At 66.0% G+C, this 17,255-nt stretch overlaps 4 protein-coding genes across 13 annotated transcripts; 2 read left to right on the top strand and 2 right to left on the bottom strand.

Moving 5' to 3' along the window:
• Window positions 1-429: 429 nt before the first annotated feature.
• On the bottom strand, window positions 430-3,892 carry CENPX (centromere protein X). 4 transcript variants are annotated; one of them, XM_037069064.1, is made up of 5 exons: window positions 3,793-3,892; window positions 1,396-1,447; window positions 1,200-1,253; window positions 843-931; window positions 430-652 (listed from the first exon to the last, which is right to left on the bottom strand). In XM_037069064.1, the coding sequence occupies exons 1-5, from the start codon at window positions 3,820-3,822 to the stop codon at window positions 488-490; spliced, it is 390 nt and encodes a 129-aa protein (XP_036924959.1). In that variant the 5' UTR covers window positions 3,823-3,892; the 3' UTR covers window positions 430-487. The 4 variants fall into 4 exon arrangements, with proteins under 4 accessions (XP_036924959.1, XP_036924950.1, XP_036924966.1 ...); XM_037069055.1 differs by lacking the exon at window positions 3,793-3,892 and adding an exon at window positions 3,122-3,774; XM_037069078.1 differs by lacking the exon at window positions 3,793-3,892 and adding an exon at window positions 3,122-3,767 and having other exon boundaries at window positions 633-745.
• A 195-nt stretch (window positions 3,893-4,087) lies between these two features.
• On the top strand, window positions 4,088-10,962 carry LRRC45 (leucine rich repeat containing 45). 2 transcript variants are annotated; one of them, XM_037068490.1, is made up of 17 exons: window positions 4,088-4,709; window positions 5,141-5,202; window positions 5,505-5,575; window positions 5,769-5,947; window positions 6,144-6,272; window positions 7,056-7,168; window positions 7,400-7,458; window positions 7,598-7,675; window positions 7,875-8,010; window positions 8,099-8,176; window positions 8,265-8,376; window positions 8,483-8,553; window positions 8,933-9,025; window positions 9,230-9,322; window positions 9,745-9,918; window positions 9,991-10,138; window positions 10,385-10,962. In XM_037068490.1, exons 1-17 carry the CDS (start codon window positions 4,490-4,492, stop codon window positions 10,579-10,581), a joined length of 2,013 nt encoding a protein of 670 aa, XP_036924385.1. In that variant the 5' UTR covers window positions 4,088-4,489; the 3' UTR covers window positions 10,582-10,962. The 2 variants fall into 2 exon arrangements, with proteins under 2 accessions (XP_036924385.1, XP_036924393.1); XM_037068498.1 differs by lacking the exons at window positions 5,141-5,202; window positions 5,505-5,575.
• A 171-nt stretch (window positions 10,963-11,133) lies between these two features.
• Window positions 11,134-13,484, top strand: RAC3 (Rac family small GTPase 3). 6 transcript variants are annotated; one of them, XM_037068964.1, is made up of 6 exons: window positions 11,136-11,640; window positions 12,110-12,181; window positions 12,319-12,436; window positions 12,527-12,589; window positions 12,992-13,155; window positions 13,255-13,484. In XM_037068964.1, the coding sequence occupies exons 1-6, from the start codon at window positions 11,606-11,608 to the stop codon at window positions 13,313-13,315; spliced, it is 513 nt and encodes a 170-aa protein (XP_036924859.1). In that variant the 5' UTR covers window positions 11,136-11,605; the 3' UTR covers window positions 13,316-13,484. The 6 variants fall into 6 exon arrangements, with proteins under 6 accessions (XP_036924845.1, XP_036924838.1, XP_036924859.1 ...); XM_037068960.1 differs by having other exon boundaries at window positions 11,138-11,640; window positions 12,527-12,553; window positions 12,992-13,151; XM_037068957.1 differs by having other exon boundaries at window positions 11,141-11,267; window positions 12,992-13,151.
• A 1,060-nt stretch (window positions 13,485-14,544) lies between these two features.
• Window positions 14,545-16,405, bottom strand: DCXR (dicarbonyl and L-xylulose reductase). The gene is made up of 8 exons (XM_037068926.1): window positions 16,354-16,405; window positions 16,171-16,268; window positions 15,528-15,682; window positions 15,393-15,435; window positions 15,217-15,316; window positions 15,041-15,105; window positions 14,832-14,949; window positions 14,545-14,718 (listed from the first exon to the last, which is right to left on the bottom strand). Exons 1-8 carry the CDS (start codon window positions 16,403-16,405, stop codon window positions 14,615-14,617), a joined length of 735 nt encoding a protein of 244 aa, XP_036924821.1. The 3' UTR covers window positions 14,545-14,614.
• Between the last annotated feature and the right edge of the window lie 850 nt (window positions 16,406-17,255).

Genomic DNA, 17,255 nt, shown 5'->3' with positions numbered 1-17,255 from the left:
TGAAGGGCTTGTCCCCCAGCCCATGCCGCCCACAGGTGCGAGGGGTGGGAGTGCTGGCAGGTTGGGCAGCTGCCATGCCACCCTGACGGTCCTCTCCAGAGGGTGCTTGTTGTGACTTGTGTCTGCAGTCACTGGGCCTAGAGCCCTCTGGGTGTTTCCCGTCCTGGGCACTGGAAGCAGCTTCTGGAACGAAGGGAGGTAGGTGCTGCAGGGTGGAGAGCGTGAGGATGGGGCATGGCCGGGCCCCACAGCCAGGCCACCTGGCAGCAGGAGCACCGTCTCCAGGGGAGGGGCCGAGTATGAGGGCACAGCCTCAGCGCCCCCACCAGAGCAGGGGCACACGTGAGCCTTTGTCCTCCCGGGATCGGGGTAGGGGGCCGAGTGGCTTTGAGCAGCTGGGTTTTGGGAGACTGATGGCAAGGAAGAGGCTCTGGCTGGGCGAGGCAGCGCTGGTTTATTGTCACTGCTCTCTCTGGGGGGGTGGTTCTCAGCTGAGGGAGCAGCACCTGGTTTGGAGGTGACACACCAGCTTTGATGTTGGTGGTGGCTTGCGCAGCTCGGCTTGTCGCCAGAGGTCACAGGCCCTTCTGCCACACCTCTGTGCCCGGTCACCCGCAGAGCATGCTGCTGGGACACGCAGCCTCCTCGCTGTCTGAAACCAGAAGCCCCAGACCCGTGGGCATGGGGCTGGGCTGTGAGTGGAACAGGGGGCCCAGCGAGGGTGGGCACCCTAGAAGTCCAGGAGCTGTGGGGAGAGGAGACGGTCTTCTGAGCACCACCCACCCCTCACACCTGCTCCTCCAGCCCTGCTCCCACCCACAGGGTTGGATGGGGCCACCTACCAGCTGAGGCAGCACCTTCTCCAGCTGGTCCACATCCACACAGGCCAGGTCCTCCGCCTGGGCCTGCCGAACACTGCGGATGGCTGCCTCTGCCATGACACAGAAGAGCCGTGGGAGGCAGACGGGGTTGGAGGGCTTGACACCCCCCCCCGCCCCCCACTGCCCTGGACCTCAGCCCCAGCAGCTCTCCAGCCTGTGCCGACAGCTCAGTGGGCCAAGGCACAACCCGTCACCTGGAGTATTCCAGGGACACAGCCTAAAGGGCGCTGGTGGGAAAGTGGGGAAAGCAGATGTCCTGGTTGCCCCACTGGGAAAGGAAGTGTAAGCCGGGCCAGGAGCCCAGGGCCCTCGGCTTACCCACGACAAAGACCTTCAGCAGCTCCGCCATGAGCAGCAGCGCATCCCCACTGACTGCAAGGTAGAAGGGGCAGGTCACAGCCACACCCTGGTTGGGGGCTGCTGCCCCCCCACTTCCTTCTTAGATCATTCTCGCAGTGGTGTGGGCAGAGCAGGCAGCCCCCCCCCACCCCCGCCCCAGGGCTGGTGCCCACACCTCTGGTCTTGTCATCCTTGAAGTGCAGGCGCAGCAGCTTGTTCACCAGCTCCTGGGGGACCGGCAGGACACGGTGACTCTCTGGGCCTGCCCCATCCCCACCCAACACTGTCCCCTGGGGCCTCTCCCAGGGTGGGCAACCCAGAGGTGTGCATGCCTCCAGGCCCAGAAGGTAGACGCAGGCATTGGGCCGGTGGGCACGGCGCAGTGTCAGCCCTCCCCTTTGGGACTCATCTGCTGGAGTCCGGGGCAGCCTCACGCTACACCCCACCCCTGGGCCAAGGCCCTGCCCTCCCCGTGGACCCCTCCACAGGTCTGTCCACACCACTGCCACCGCCACCACATAGCTCTCAGTGGACCCCGCTATGGGAGCCAGGTCAGCTCCAGCTGCAGTCCCTCCCTGCAACTCGAGGTGCCTGAGACAGGTGCTGTGGAAACGGCGGTGCTGGGGCAAGGGGTGGTTGGGGGCAGGGAACAGAGCCCGGGTGTATTTTCAGGATGTCCTGAGAGACATGGATGGAACATAGAGGGTCCAGGCCAAGACTCAAGGCAGGGGCTTGAACACCCAAAGACTGGGGCTACTTTGCAGAGGCAGGGGCTATGGGTAGAGACGAGTCCTGGGGACCAGGGTCTCCGGAGCTCAGCGTGGGACAGTCTGAGGGAGACACAGACACCCAGAGTAGCCCTGTGTGGGGCTGGAGCTGAGAAGGGCTTTCTGGAAGGTCAGAGCTGGTGGAGAGGATCTGGAACATGGCCACAGGTGGGTGGACCACGCAAGGCTGGCCGGAGTAAGGGCCAGCAGGAAGAGGCTGGGAGCCAGAGGCCAGTGGGGTGCTGTGGCAGCCGGAGGGCGGTAGCAAAGCTGGGTGTCCTGCAGGGCTGGGGAACTGGGGCCCATCGGCCTCCAGCCTTAGCCTGAGGAGGTTCCGCTGCTTCACCCAGCGCAGTTCAGAGCCCAGGAACAGAGTGACATGGACCCCCATGGGGCCCAGGCTCAGAAGGGTGAGAACTTACCACCGGTCACTAGGGGGAGCCGCAGCAGCCTCGCCCTCCCAGCAGTGACCTTGGAGCTTGGTGCCACCTGCTGGTCCTTGCTGCTTACCAGGAAGGTATTAGGAAAGACCCTGAAAGCTCTACTGTCCCATGTGCTCCTGGACCCCCAGGAAGAGCTAAATCAGCCCCACTGCTGCACAGGGGTCTGCTGCGTGGAACTGCTGCAGCAAGGGAAGGGGTCAGCGCCCGCAAGGAGTGGTGGCTCCCAAACAAAGAAGTGAGGAGGACTGGACAGGAGCAGGGACCTGGGCGCATTCCACCTCTGCCCCACTGGGAGCAGGCCCCACAGCCCCTCCCTCTGCGGTCCCACCCGGGGAGCCCTGTTCGTGGACAGTGACTACAACCCCAGCTCGGCCAGGGCCCTTGGCTAGAGGACTCTACACCCCTGTGCTTCCCCTCTCCAGCTGTTGTGACGGGGTCTCCCAACCGCTCTGCTCCTGCTCCGACCCCCTGCCCCGGTAACTGTCCCGATTAGGTGATTAACCCCTCTGGGCTGGGTGATAAGAGAGAGAAGGGGACTGAGGCAGAAAGTAAGCTAGAGAGAAGCGCCCCACGCCTCTGCACGGCTGAACCCCCACTGGGGGCTGGGAGGGGACGAAGAAGTGGCCAGGTCTCCGAGGCCCCCAGCCCCCCAGGTGCACCTTCCTGATTCAAGGGCTCAGTGCTCCCTCACCTTAGGGCAAAGCAGCGAAGCGAGACTCGAAAACAAGTCGCAGCGCCAGCCACACTCACCAGGTGCAGAGCAAAGGGCGAGACGCCAGCTCCGCCTCTGTTTCTCCACTGTTACGTGGCTGGCGAAAGTGCCCGTGCCCATCTGCCAGGATGGTTGCGCATTAAGCGGGTTAATGCCGAGTGCACAGAGCAGTGCGTGGCTGCCACGCGTGCTGTTAAGGAAGCACGCCCCTACACGCCCCTAAACAAACAGGTGCTGCCGGGAAACGCAGCTGCATCAGGGCTTCAGCTCGACTCAGGTGAAACGGAACCACAGGTTCGCGTGATAGGCAACGGGCAGGGGAAAGCTTCGGGCTGTGCAGCGACGAGACAGTATCAGGGCTGGGAGGACCTGTGCCCTACGCCAAGCGGTTTAGGGAATGTCCCACCGGATCCCCAGCCATCAGGGCGAGCGGCGGGCGCGGGCCTAGGCTCCTTTCTGAACTCCCCCAGCGTTTCTGCGAGCGCGGCGCTCACGTCTGTCCAGCGTCTGCTGCCGGCGGCGGGAGCTCACCCCGGAGGGCGAAGAGCGGGCACGTGGGTCACGCGTAGGGCGCGGTCGTAGTGGCCTCACTGCCCCACCCCTTGGGTGCCTCCCGACCCCAGCACCTCACATTGTCCACCCTCTCTCACCTTCCGGAAAGAGGTACCAGTCCCCTCCATGACCGCCACCGCGTCCCGCGCTCCTCGGAGTCCCGCCCCCGAACTCCAGTCCTCGTGTCCTGAGCGCGCCCTCTCAGGCCCCGCTCCCGCGCCTCCAACCAATCACACCTGAGCGCGCCCTCCGCCGCCCCGCCTCTGCCCCCTAATGGGCCCGGAGCGGGTTGCCTTGGCTCCTCCTCAAGCGTGTGCCCACCCCTTGCCATCATTGGCCAGTGTCTAGCGCAAAGCCTCCTGGGAGTCGTAGTTTCCGCCTCTCTTCCCTGTTCCTGGATTCTGAGGGGCCGTGATGGCCGCGTAGGCAGGACCGGGCAGCGAAGGTCCGCGGCGCGAGGGCCGGGGCTCAGGATACGCGCGACGCCCGGAGCAGCCCCGGCGCAGGAGGACCCACCCTCAAGGGGTCCTTGTCCTGGCGCCGCATGCTCGGGTGTTCCTGGGGTCACCACCCGCCCTCCTGGGGCCTTCCACCTGTAGAACGCGCTCAATTCCTGGTTCCTCGGCTACCGCGGCCGGACCTGGGCTCGTTGTGCCCGCCACGGAGCGGCCGGGGCCCTTCGTGGGCCCTCAGGGAGAGGAGCCAGGCCGTCAGGCAAGCAGCCCGGGTCCCGCTGGTGCACGGTGCGGCCCGGCTGCAGGCGCGCGGGGGCAGTCCTGCGGGCAGCCCAGGGCCATGGACGAGTTGCCGCGCTCCTACAGCCGGCTATGCAAGGAGAGCGGGACCGAGCCACAAGAGGCTGTGCTGCAGCAGCTGCACGCGGCGCCGCGGGGTCGGCTGGACCTGGCCACGCAGAGCCTGACCCTGGACACCTGCAGGGCCCTGGGCGAGCTGCTGCAGAAGGAGGCACAGCTGACGGAGCTGGTCCTCAGCGACTGCATGCTGAGCGAGGAAGGTGGGCCCGAGGGCCTGCAGGGGCCAGGCAGGCTGGCAACCTTAGAGCTGGGGCAGCATCCCCTCACTTTGTCTTGGCTGCCCACTGCTCCTTGGCTGCCCCTGTCCCAGCGGTCTCTTCAGAAGGTTCCTCCCCTGGGGCTCTAGGAAAATCAAGCATCAGGGTCCCTTCTTGAAGCCTGGGAGCAGAGGGCAGTGTCCCCTGGTCACAGAGAAGCCTTGGGAGAGCCCCAGGGTGCTGGTGAGCACCAGCGTTGGTAGCCTGACTCCAGGCTGGGCAGAAGTTGCGGGTGTTTCAAACCCGACACAGTGAGGGGGTGACTCGCACATGGCATGAATCCTGATGTCCCTTCCATATATCTGGGGAGGTGTCCTGAGATGGGCCCCTGGGGAGAGCCCAGGGGCAGAGAGTGACTGCCCTGTCCCTCACAGGGGCTGCACTGCTGCTCCAGGGGCTGTGTGCCAACACTGTCCTGCGGTGTCTGGATCTGAAGGTGAGGGGACCTGCCACAAGAGCGGGGAGGACGTGGGTGTCCCAGCCACCTGGGCGCTGGTCAGTGGCCACAGACCCATCTGTGAGCACGGCCAGCGCACAGAGCCTCCCACTGTTTCCAGTGGCCTCTGGTGCATGTATGCATCCTGGGGGTGGGGGTGGCTTCAGGGTGGCCCTGAGCAAGTGGGACAAGCCAGCACCAGGAGGCCCCCCACGGTCTCTGCAGAGCCCAGCCTCACCCACTGCCTGAGCAGCCAGGGATCATGCAGGCTGAGCAGGAGGGCCTGCCTCTTCCCATCCTAGGGCAACAACCTTCAGGCCGCAGGGGCCGAGGCACTGGGAAGACTCCTGCGACACAGCACGTCCATTCAGAGGCAAGGTGTCACCCAGCCCCCACCCACACACCCTGTATTTCCGGTCCATCTGCGGGGAATTGGGTGGGCACACGTTCCATGGCTGCAAACTTCCTGCCAGAGACCCCCCAGGCCTGTGTCCCCAAGCACCCCTGGACCCCATGGGATCAGAGTGCTCCTCGGGCCACGCACCACACGTCCACCTTCCCTGCAGCCTCACCCTGGAGTGGAACAACCTGGGCACGTGGGAAGACGCTTTCGCCACCTTCTGCCGGGCCCTGGCAGGCAATGGCGTCTTGCGGCAGCTGGACCTCCGTAACAACCAGATCAGCCACCAGGGCGCGGAGGAGCTGGCCCTGGCCCTGAAGAGCAACACCAGCCTCCAGCAGCTGGGTGAGGCTCTGGGACGGCCACCTCGGCCAGGCACCTTGGTCCCTCAGCCCTCCCAGTACTTCCTTTGTCCTGTGGTGGCCAGGGGTCAGAGTGGGGAGGAAGGGCGAGCTACACTGGGCCCCTGCTCTGCTGGTGATGCTCCAAAGGATGCACTTAGGCTAGGCTGGCTCCCCGGTGACAAGAGGTTTCCTTCTAGACTTGCGCTGGAATAACATCGGCCTCCTGGGAGGCCGGGCCCTGGTGAACTGTCTCCCCAGCAACAGAACCCTGTGGAAGCTGGAGCTAGCTGGGAACAGCGTCCCCAGTGATGTCCTCAGAGCCGTGGGTGAGGGCGCACAGTTCCAAGCAGGGCACAGAGCTGACCCCCTGTGGCAGAGGCCCAGTCTCTGGGTGGGCGGGTGGTGGGGGTCCCCCAGTGGCAGCCGAGGTTAAACATGGAGAGCAGGAGCTGCTCCTGGAACCTGCTCGTTCGGTCCTTAGGTCCCCCTCGGGTGCTCCCCAGTTTCACAGATGAGGACGCTGGTCGAGGGGCTTGGGGTGTGCACAGGAGCTGTGTGGGGGCAGGGCCACTAGGTCCAGGCTGCACCTCCATGCCCCGCTCCCATCAGGGACGGGAGCCTCCGCCCCAGGCCCAGCAGAGCCCTCTGTCACTCCCTGTAGCTCCTTGTCCTGGCAGCCCCCCCAGGGGCCTGAGCTTGTTGGGTCGGCCTGACCCCTGTCCCCTCTGCCTCTTCATCCCCGGCCTGCCCCTGGGCTACCACATCTGTTCATATTGCTTTTGGCATCATGGCCACTTCTGGCTCGCCCCTCTCCCAGTGCTGCCTGGGTCTTTCCAGAACATAGGAGCTGAACACAGCGTTCACCCCTTAGAAGTCACACCGTGGCCTCTGACCTCTGGGAGGGAGAGCAAATGCCCCTCTCCATGTGCCCCAACCACAGACCTGGTGCCTGTTGCCCACCCAGCCACGCTGAAGCCCTTTGCCCCCAGAGGCCTGGGCTCCACAGTGGGGTGAGATATGGCCTCGAAGTTCTGATTCTCAGACTCCTGGCTGCCGGCTCCTCCTGAGGCTCAGCAGCCCCTGGTGGGTAACTCGGCTCCTTCCAACAGAGCAAGCCATGGACCACAACCAGGACCGGCAGGCCACATTTCGGGAGAGCCGGGCCCGAGCCCATGTGCTCAGCAAGGAGGTGCAGCACCTGCGGGAAGAGAAGTCCAAGCAGGTGAGGGCGGTGCTGCCTCCAACTGCATAGCCTTGGCCTGGCCCAGCCCCGGCCCCTCTCCAGTAGCTGACACCAAGCCCGAGAGCTGGTTTTCTGGACTGACCTCCTCCTGCGGGGTGTGTGGACTTCCCCCTTGGGCTGCGCCTCGGAGGGCATCCCCTCTCCTTGCCCAACAGCAGTGGGCAGGATGGTCCCAGGCCCTGACAGGGCTGTGGTCGTCTCTGTCCCCAGTTCCTGGACTTGATGGAGACAATCGATAAACAGCGAGAGGAGATGGCCAGGAGCAGCAGGTGAGCGGGCTGCAGGGCGCAGTGCTGGGGCTCAGCTGGGGTGGCTTTCCCAGGAAGGTGGTTAGAGGCGCAGGCAGCTCCAGGACCAGGGGGCCGGGAGGGCTCTGGAGGCTCCTCAGAACCTCCTGTCTGTCCGCAGGACATCGGCAGCACGTGTGGGACAGCTGCAGGAAGCCCTGGACGAGAGGCATTCCATCATCAGTGCCCTCAAGGCCAAGTGAGCAATGGAGGGGCGGCGGGGGGCCACACACAGAGACCCAAGTTTGTGTGTATAGAGAAAATGTGGGGAAGGGCTGGGTGATAAGCCTGGAAGGCTTCTTGGAGGAGGTGAAGAGCAGCCTGGCAAAAGTGAGCCCAGGAGGCCTTTGCAAGGCTGACATGGGGCTGGGGTGGGCCCGGCCCCACCCTCCTTGCAGGCTGCAGATGACTGAGGCCACCCTGGCTCTGTCGGAGCAGAAGGTCCAGGACCTGGGGGGTCTCCTGGTCACTGCAGAGCAAGAACAGCGGAGCGTGGCACAGAGGCAGGCCAAGGAGCACAGGCTGGCGCAGCAGGTGGGCGGGCCGGGGGCGGACGCAGACAGGCGTGTGGACCTGGTGGCAGGCGGCCCATCCGTGGTGCCCTTCCCTATCCCGTCCCCAGGAAGCTGCAGAGCGGGAGTCCAAGCTGCTCAGGGACTTGTCTGCTGCCAACGAAAAGAGCCTGCTTCTCCGAAATCAGGTGTGGGGGTGTGGGGCTGGGCCCCCAGGAGCTCGGGGTGGGCGCGGGCCTGGGCCAGCCTTTCCCTCCCCCGGTGCCGTCTCCCCAGGTGGACGAGCTGGAGCGGAAGATGAAGTCGCAGCAGGACCAGCTGTTCCTGACCAGGCAGGAACTGACCAACACGACCGCCGAGCTGAAGATGCGGGCCGTCCAGGCCGAGGGTGGGCACCAGCAGAGGCCTGGAGACGGGAGCCAGGGAGAGGCGGCAGGGAGTCCTGGGAACAAGGGCCCCGGAGAGCCGCTCCATGCCTTTCCCTGCGTTTGCAGAGCGCCTGGAGCTGGAGAAGCAGCGGTCTCGGCAGAGCTTGGAGGACTTGGAGCAGCTGCGCGCCAAGGAGGTGCCTCCTTCGAACTGGCGTCTGGCCTCCTGGGGCCTGCAGATGCCTCCGTGGCCCGGTGTCCCCAAAGTGCAGCCGAGGCCGGGCTCTCCTCACCCACCTTGGGGTGCTGGACGGTGGTCCTCCAGCAGGGCCTCCTGACCAGGCCCTAGAGGGGACCCCAGCTGCACAGGGGCCACAGTGCACGCCACTGTGTGCTCCGTGCCTTTGGGATGTGGTGCTGGGCCTGCCTTCTGCCTCCCCTTTCTGAGAGCCACGGGGCGGCCCCTTGGAAGGGACTGGGTCCCCAGGATTAGCCTGTCTGCCAGGGTGGGGATCCCACGTGGGGAGGCCTGGGGCACCAGCCTGATGGCCCTGTCCCCACCCTGTGCCTGGGCAGGTGGAGCACATGACTCGCCACCTGGAGGAGAGCGAGGGAGCCATGCAGGACAGAGTACAGAGGCTGGAGGCTGTGCGGCTGTCCCTGGAGGAGGTGAGTAGGTGCTGGGTCAGCTGGGCACCCCACTGTGGTCTCCGCCTCGCCACGTCCCCCTCAGGGGCCCACCCATGAGACCAGAGAGACTTAGTAAGGTGACCTGGGGACTCTCTCGGCTGTGGAAGCCGGGCCCGGTGGGCATGGCCCTCAGGAGTCTGGCAGGGGGCCACAGCCTCAGGCCCCGGGGGTCTCTGGCTGCAGGAGGTGAGCCGAGTGAAGGCGCTGGCACTCAGTGAACGCAGCCGGGCGGAGGAGGAGCTCATCAAGGCCAGGAACCAGGTCCGCCTGGAGGAGGTGAGCCCGGCCTCCCTGGCCAAGACGGGGCTCTGCCCAAGGCAATGGGGGATGCGGGGAGGTGAGGGGACAGGAGCCTCAGGGTGCTGCTGGAGTAGGGAAGCCCCACGTCCAGCATCCCGCAGAAAGCCTGAGGGTGTGGAAGGGCTGCAGCCATTGGTGCGCCAGGGGCTGGGAGGGAGTTGGCCTGGGAAGTGAGGTTGGGGAGCCAGGCCCTCGAGGCCACCTCTAGCTGAGCTCAGGAGGAAACGTAACAGGTCGCAAAGGTGCACTTCCGCTGTGGCTAATAGGAGCTCCCCCAGGCGGGTCACCCCCACATGCCGATAGTCACTCTGTGCAAGCTCGGGGTCACACTCCTGAGAGCAGCAGGCAGGCCTGGTGCCCCCCCACCCCCACACTCACCAGCCCCTCGGCACCCACAGCAACAGCACCTGGCTCACCTGGAGGAGAAGCTGCGTCTCCTGGCCCAGGCGAGGGATGAGGCGCAGAGCACCTGCCTGCAGCAGAGGCAGGCGGTGGCTGAGGCCCAGGCCCGGGCCGGCCAGCTGGGCCTGCAGCTGGAGGGCCTGCGGCGGCGCCTGGAGGAGCTGCAGCAGGTAGTTGGGACCAGCAGGCTTCCTGGGGGGGCCTCTGGCCCCAGCCACCATCTCACACCCTGCGCCTGGCAGGAGCTGAGTAACAAGGACCAAGAGAAGGTGGCTGAGGTAACCAGGGTGCGCGTGGAGCTTCAGGAGCAGATCGGCCGCCTGCAGGCTGACCTGACTGCCCAGGAGGCGCTGAAAGAGAAGGTGGCGGCCCTGGAGCGCCAGCTGAAAGGTGAGCTCAGCCCCAGCCCCGCTCTGCCTTTGGCTCTGCAGGACCTTATCTCCCTGGGCCACAGGTCAGGCAGCTGGGCTGCAGAGCTGAGCCTGGCCCAGGTCTCAGCAGCTAGGAGAGGCGCTGCAGCGGGGCCGGACGTGTCTGTGTCCGGGGGACCCTGAGAAAACCGTACCTGCGGCCTCTGGTTCTGGGGGGTAGCCGCCGCTGCCCTGCGATCCTTCCTTGGAACTGCTTCCCCTGCAGTGATGGCGAGTAACCACCGGGAGGCGCTGCTGGACCGGGAGAGTGAGAACGCCTCGCTCCGGGAGAAGCTGCGGCTCAAGGAGGCCGAGATAGCGCGGATCCGAGATGAAGAGGCCCAGAGGGCCAGCTTCCTGCAAAATGCTGTCCTGGCTTACGTGCAGGGGTCCCCCTTGAGGACCCTGAGCCCCCAAAAGTGAGGGAGGCAAGAGACGCCAGGAGTGGCAGGAGGGTGGCTCTCAAGGGACAGGCTACCAGGGTTGGGGTGTGTTTGGGCGAGTGACAAGCATCGGCGTCAAGGCGGACTGGCCGGCAGGCGCCGAACCTGGCCGGGCAAACCCCCTTTGGCAAACCCCAAAGGGCCCAGCTCCTTCCCCACTCCCGCGTCTCACCCAGCCGCCGTGGTCGCGCCTGAGAAAACTCCCCTGATGGAAGAAAACCGGGGGGCGCAGAGGCTGAGCCCTCCCAGCACCCCCTCTCCATTCCACGGTCACCTTTTACAGTGTAGCCGCGGATGCAGTGGCGCTGGCCGCTCACTCAGGGGCCTTCCGAAATAAAGAACGTTTGTACTTTGTGACACATTTTGGGCTCTGGGCCTTTCTCTCGCGTCGGCCCACGCTCTCAGCTGCAGCCTGTGAGGCCCCGCAGGACCAATGCTCCAGGGAGCTGCTAGGTAGCGCCTCCTAACGGACTGGGGCCAGGTGGGGACCGTTGAAGCCAGGCCGGTGGACAAGTGGGGCTGGGCCGCCCTCCTTGGGCGGGGGCGGGCCGGGGGACCGCAAACCTCGGAGCTCAGCAGCCGGCTCCTGGACCGAGGGCGGCGGGGCCCTGGGAGTGGTCTCCTGGAAGCAGCCACGTGTGCACAGAACCCCTCACGCATGTGCAGGTGGGTGGGGGTCGCCCGCCGGCGCCGCCCCTTGGCCGGGGTTACCCTGGGCATCGGGGAGTACTGTGCGCCGGTCCCTGCCCCTAGCCAGCGCGGGGTGCGGGGCCCGGGGCTCAGGGACAGGCTGGGGAGGTGGGCACCCGGGCCTGACCTCACCAGGTTTCTCCGGAAAGCCCGCGCCCCCCGCCAGCCACGCTCGGCTGTCTCCGCGTCCGGCGCTCGGCGGCGCTCGGCTGTCTCCGGCCGCTCGGCTCAGCGCTCGGCTCGGGTCCGCGGCCGCTGCGGCGCGAGTATTTCTCCGCAGCTCGCTGGCGGCCGCGCCCGCCCGGCCCGCGCCCATGCAGGCCATCAAGTGCGTGGTAGTCGGCGACGGGTGAGTGTGCGGCGCCGAGCCGTGGGGAGGGGCGGGGGCAGCCAGGCCTGGGCTGAGCGCGTGACTCGGGGGCGCGGCTGAGCAGAGGGCACAGTGGGGCGGGGTCCGGGCTAGCAAGGGCGAGGCCTCCAGCCAGGCCCACCTGATGCTGCTGGCTCCTGGCCTGGGGGCGGGCTGTGGGGGGCGGCCTCTCACCTGGGCTGAATCCTCAGCTGGCCCCTCCCACCCTAACGCCCTCCCCCGGGGTGGTGGGAACTGTGCCCCATCCAGTCCGCACCCCGTGGAGGCCCCTTGCCGGGGTCCTCCTTCCCCAGACCTACGTAGCTGCGGATCTGCCGCTCTGGAACCCCAGTCCCCACCCCTGGCACCCCAACTCGGCCTGCTGCTCTGTGCATGAGGGCCGTCCTCACTGGGCAGCGTGGCAAAAGCGGCCTGGGAGCAATGTGGGCTTGCCCTCCTCCGTCCACAGCGCGGTGGGGAAGACCTGCCTGCTGATCAGCTACACGACCAACGCCTTCCCGGGAGAGTACATCCCCACAGTGTGAGCAGGGCTGTTGGGCGGGCAGGGGTGGGGGGGGGAGGGGGCGGGGCGGGGCCGCAGTGGGGCAGAACTGCAGTCCTGCCCTTCCTGGGCCGAGACCCTGAGGCCCAGGCTGCCCCTACCCTCTGCCCCTGCAGTTTTGACAACTACTCGGCCAACGTGATGGTGGACGGGAAGCCCGTCAACCTGGGGCTGTGGGACACCGCCGGGCAGGAGGACTACGACCGGCTGCGGCCACTCTCCTACCCTCAGACCGTAGGTGGTCCTGGGCCACCCCAGGGGTTCCCGCAGTCCTGGGGTTGGTGGGGACATGGAGGCCTCCTCGAATGCGTCCTCCCTCCCCAGGACGTCTTCCTGATCTGCTTCTCCTTGGTGAGCCCAGCCTCCTTTGAGAATGTCCGTGCCAAGGTAGGGCAGGCCTGGGGCATCTGTCTGTGGGTGAGCGGGTGCCTAGGGGACGTGTCCTGACAGGGCAGGGTCTGTGGATTGAAGACCTGACCCAGGCAAACTTTGGAGGTGGAGGAAATGCCTGTTCTGCTGGGTGTAGAGTCTGCCAGGGCCATGGCCAGGGGGTGGTGAGCAAGGCTTTCAGAAGGCAAGGACCCTGGCCAGGGGGGCCCTCCTGACAGGCCCTGAAGCTCCCCTGCTGGGTGTTCTTGCCCCACACCAAACCCAGAGGTCACCCACGGAGCAGGAAGGGTTAGGTGTGCATCTGCTGGCCATGAGGAAGGGGCCCTGGGGAGCCCTGCCTGCTCCAAGACAGGTTCCGGGAGAAGCGAGGGGTAGGGGTTAGAGCCTCCGTCCCCGCAGTGGTACCCGGAGGTGCGGCACCACTGCCCCCACACGCCCATCCTCCTGGTGGGCACCAAGCTGGACCTCCGGGATGATAAGGACACCATTGAGCGGCTGCGGGACAAGAAGCTGGCGCCCATCACGTACCCTCAGGGCCTGGCCATGGCCCGGGAGATTGGTGAGTGGGCTGGGCCAGGCCCGTGCTGACTGCCCGACTGGCACCTGCCCCCCTCATTGACCCCCTTCCTCACTGGCCCCCCATACCTCCCCCATTTCCCCAGGCTCGGTCAAGTATCTGGAGTGCTCGGCCCTGACCCAGCGGGGCCTGAAGACGGTGTTTGACGAGGCCATTCGGGCAGTGCTCTGCCCGCCCCCCGTGAAAAAGCCAGGGAAGAAGTGCACAGTCTTCTAGAGCCCCGCCCCCACCCGTGTCTGCTGTCCTGTCTGCGTCCAGCTGTGTCCGAGTCTGCTGTGGGGAGTGATGTGGGTGGGGAGGGGCAAGAAGCATGGGGTGGGCGGGGGCAGTGGGGTCCTAGCCACTCTGCCTCCTCTGGGGGGCACGGCTACAGCCTGCCCTGGCCCCCACGGGAGGCCAGGAGGGAGCAGGGTCTCCCTCGGGTTGCAGGGGTGGGTGCAGGGCAGCCCCAGGTTGGGCTTCCCTGACAGGGGAGGGGGTCTGTCCATGGGCCCAGGAGGGGTGGCCCATTTTTATTTTATACAGTAAATGTTCTCCACCAACCTCTCCTGCGTGCTTGCCCCTGCTTATCCCCACCGCCCAGCCGTGGTACCGAAGGGGTGAGCCTGCCCCTCGCCCGGGGTGGGAGAGCGGAGAGAAGAGCTCGCTGAGCTGTCTCTGTCCCCAAAAGTGGCCCAGAGTGAGGTGGCAGCAAGTGTACTTAATCCCTTCCGGACAAAGCCCAGATGCCAGGCCTCCGGGAGGGGCAGGCACAGAGGAATGAGTGGTGCCTGTCCAGCCCTCGCAGGTGGGGTGGCGGACGGCAGGCCCAACAGCCAGCCATGGAGTTCTGCTTGGGCAGGACTGGGGCAGGCAAAGTGTGGAGGTCAGGACAGCGTGGGAGAGGGGGCAGCAAGTGGGCGTTCCAGCGTTGCACAGGTCAGAAACTGGGGGGGAGGCAAAGGGTCAGTTGGGCATGCCAGGAGGCACGGTCCAGGGCTCGGACTCTGCCCCCAGGCCACAGGGCACAGCTCCAGCCAGACTCGTGTTCGGATGGCCCTACTCGCAGAGGGCGCCCTGGTCTGCACAGCCAGCGACGGGCCTTTCAGGCAGCCTGGCTGCCCAGTCGTTAAACGGCCATTATTGTAACAATAGAAACTTGTGGCCTCTGGAAGGTCCCATCTCCCAGCCTCTGCTGCAAAGTTGGCCATGACTGAACATGGCAGGCAGGGGAGCCAGGCTGCCTGGCCTGGGACACTTGTCAAAGGGCCATCTCCCCTCCTGGGACTTGCTGCCACACCCAGCCCCGAGCTCTGTATCTTCAGGCCGCTGGCTGGCAGCCCAGGAATCAGTCAGCCTGCAGGCTGAGCAGAAGAATCGGGTTTATTGCAGGGGCCTGGGCCGGGGTGGGGCGGGAGGGGCGGGCAGGGCTCAGCCTGGAGTACGGTTGCCCGTGAGCAGCAGAGTCAGGTGGTCAGGAAGCCCCCGTCCACTGGCACTGTGGAGCCCGTGGTCATGCTGCTCCGGTCGCTCAGCAGGAAGAGGATGACATCCACCACGTTCTCCACCTCTGCAGGCCGGGCAGGGGTCAGGGCCCAGATGAAGGGGCCACCCTCCGTCCTTCCCACCCACCCCTCAGCTGAGAGCCTGGTTCCACTCCAGCTGGGCGACCAGCCGACTCACCAGCAAACCTGCCCAGCGGGATGCGGTCCAACATGGTCTTGGACTTCTGGGGATCGCTCCAGTTGGCCTTGCCCATAGCTGTCATCACCACAGTGGGGTTCACTGCGTTCACACGGATCTGTGCAGGGACGGGGTGGGGTCAGCAAGGTGGGCTGGGGGGGCCCCAGGCATATGGGCTGCCTATTGGGAGACAGCCCAGCGGGGCTCACCTTGTGTGGCCCCAGCTCCAGAGCCATCACTTTGGTCAGCATGTCCATGGCACCCTTGGAGGCACCTGTGAAGAGGGGGCCGGGTGAGCGCAGCCTGGGCTGGCTGCAGGCGGGGGGGGGGGGGGGGGGCCGCGNGGTGGGGGGGGGCGGCGCCAGGACACATGGGGCTCGCTCACAGTAGGTGGTGTGGTTGCGGATTGCGCGCTGGGAGGCCTGGCTGGACACGTTCACGATGGACCCCTGGACTCCACGTGCAATCAGGCCCCTAGCCACAATCTGCAATGGCAGAAGGAAGGTGGGGCAGCACTGGTGTCACCACCCCGATCCCACTCCTGCCCAGAAGGCTGCTTACCTGGGACACCTGGATAACAGCCCTCAGGTTCACATCAAAGGAGCTGGAGGCAATGCATGGACCTGGTCAGAGATGGGGGCCACTGCTGTGGGGGAAGCCCTCCCTCCCAGGGCTCCTCCACCCCTACAGGCTCACATGTCACACGCTTCCTTGGTGACCTCCAGGAAGGGCTGCAGCATCGCCACGGCCGCGTTGTTCACCAGCAGGTCCACGGGGCCCACACTGCCCAGCGCCCGCTCCGTGGCCTCCCAGTCACCCAGGTCCACACACACAGGCTTCACCCCGGGGCACTGCATGTACATGGTGGGCAGGGCACAGCCATCAGGGCTCCGGGCCCAGAAGGAAGGGGGTGGGATGTGGGAGGCCTATCAGACCAACCCGGGGCAGGGCGGGGCCAGGAGTCCCGGAGAAGCCAGCCACTTCCTGGGGCTCAAAATCCAAGACGTCTGAGGAAGGGGGAATTCACGTGGCCCCTGGGTCACTGAGCGACTCGGAGCTCCTGGATCAGGAGCCTCAGACAGGACGCTTCCTCCCCGCACCCCCTCCGCCCGCCCTCTGGCCCCGGGCCTGCGAGGCAGCCATTTCTGCTTCCTCCTCAGCCCGGGGGGCGTCGCCAGTCTCTTGGCCAACCGGGAGCCCACGGAGTCCGCGCGCCCCGCGCGCCCTGGGAGGGTTGTTGAGGGTCCTCGTCAGTCCCGGCCTGGCACCCGCGCGTCCTGCATGGCCCCCGCACGGCCCCCGCGCTGCCCCCTGGGCTCCGACTCGGCGGCGTCTATACCTCGCGGACCAGGCTGTCCAGATCATCCTGGGTCCGGCTCACGGCCACGACCTCCACACCCGCCGCGTGCAGTGCCTGGACCGTGCTGCGCCCTATGCCTGCGGGGAGCGCGGCTCAGTGCGGACGCCCCCACCGCCAGCCGCCCTCCCCGCCCCCGCCGGCCGCGCCCGGGAGCCGGCCCACCTTTGCCCGCCCCAGTGACCAGCGCCCGGCGGCCGGAGAGCCCCAGCTCCATGGCAGCACCGCCTGTTGCGCTCCGGTCGCCCCACTGCCAGCGGGGTCGGGAGCACGCGGGGCGGGTGAGCGCGGACGGGGGCGGGGCCAGCCTGGGGGCGGGGCCAGGCTAATAGAAGCCCCTGCGGGGCAATTGGCCAGGGGAGTGGGCGTGGCGTGGGCGTGGCGGTCAGGGTTCCTGCCCTCCCTGGGCGGGGTTTTTCACACAGCTCACCTGAGACCCACCAGGTGAGAAACCCACCAGGTTTAGCTTGTTTTCCCTGCGGAGAGGATTACTGCGTTACTAAAACCCAGAAGCGGTGGTTAATGCCTCGGAGACCTCAGTGCTAATATTTCTTCTTTCGTTTCTGAGAAGAAAAGTTTGGCGTAAGGGATCGCTTGTCCGTCCTCCTGCCCCAGACCTCGGAGTGGCTCACCCGGGGTGCCCAGAAGGAAGGAGTTTGGACAAGCAGCATTCAATGCCAGCGAAGGTTCGCGCTAACCTCAAAGGGAACTGAAGCCCAAAATCACCCCGGCCAACCCACAGAAGGCCACCAGCACTTTTTCATTTATAAGTATTTTATTTACTTACTTTTAGAGAGAGAGAGGAAGAGAGAAAAATACCAATATGCTGTTGCCTCTCTCATGCCCCCTGCTAGGGACCTGGCCCACAGCCCAGGCATGTGCCCTGACTGGGAGTCGAACCTGCAACCCTTTGGTTCGCAGGCCGGCACTCAGTCCACTGAGTCACACCAGCCAGAGCCACCAGCACTTTTAAAACGGTGTATGAGACAGGAAGGAAGAGAACTGGGGTCATCGGGGTGCACGGTGCCCAGCCAGGGCAAGCACTGCTTCCTGAGGCTGTTAGGTCA

Source organism: Sturnira hondurensis, unplaced genomic scaffold (assembly GCF_014824575.4).
Source record: "Sturnira hondurensis isolate 20B ecotype Veracruz unplaced genomic scaffold, ASM1482457v3 Scaffold0001221, whole genome shotgun sequence".
NCBI lineage: Eukaryota > Metazoa > Chordata > Mammalia > Chiroptera > Phyllostomidae > Sturnira > Sturnira hondurensis.
This window is presented reverse-complemented; position numbering and strand designations above follow the sequence as displayed.

Excerpts from the sequence above, each read along its gene's own strand:
- LRRC45 (XM_037068490.1), top strand. The coding sequence starts at position 4,490 with ATGGACGAGTTGCCGCGCTCCTACAGCCGGCTATGCAAGGAGAGCGGG. Across the intron at positions 8,377-8,482 it reads GCGGGCCGTCCAGGCCGAGG|AGCGCCTGGAGCTGGAGAAG; the intron begins GTGGGCACCAGC and ends CTGCGTTTGCAG. Across the intron at positions 10,139-10,384 it reads CCTGGAGCGCCAGCTGAAAG|TGATGGCGAGTAACCACCGG; the intron begins GTGAGCTCAGCC and ends CTTCCCCTGCAG.
- CENPX (XM_037069055.1), bottom strand. The coding sequence starts at position 3,262 with ATGGGCACGGGCACTTTCGCCAGCCACGTAACAGTGGAGAAACAGAGG. Across the intron at positions 1,448-3,121 it reads CTTCGCTGCTTTGCCCTAAG|GAGCTGGTGAACAAGCTGCT; the intron begins GTGAGGGAGCAC and ends CCGGTCCCCCAG. Across the intron at positions 932-1,199 it reads GCTGAAGGTCTTTGTCGTGG|AGGCAGCCATCCGCAGTGTT; the intron begins GTAAGCCGAGGG and ends GTGTCATGGCAG.
- RAC3 (XM_037068943.1), top strand. The coding sequence starts at position 11,606 with ATGCAGGCCATCAAGTGCGTGGTAGTCGGCGACGG. Across the intron at positions 12,182-12,318 it reads GGAGAGTACATCCCCACAGT|TTTTGACAACTACTCGGCCA; the intron begins GTGAGCAGGGCT and ends CTGCCCCTGCAG. Across the intron at positions 13,152-13,254 it reads GGCCATGGCCCGGGAGATTG|GCTCGGTCAAGTATCTGGAG; the intron begins GTGAGTGGGCTG and ends CCATTTCCCCAG.
- DCXR (XM_037068926.1), bottom strand. The coding sequence starts at position 16,405 with ATGGAGCTGGGGCTCTCCGGCCGCCGGGCGCTGGTCACTGGGGCGGGC. Across the intron at positions 15,436-15,527 it reads ACCAAGGAAGCGTGTGACAT|CTCCTTTGATGTGAACCTGA; the intron begins GTGAGCCTGTAG and ends CATTGCCTCCAG. Across the intron at positions 14,950-15,040 it reads TGGAGCTGGGGCCACACAAG|ATCCGTGTGAACGCAGTGAA; the intron begins GTGAGCCCCGCT and ends GTCCCTGCACAG.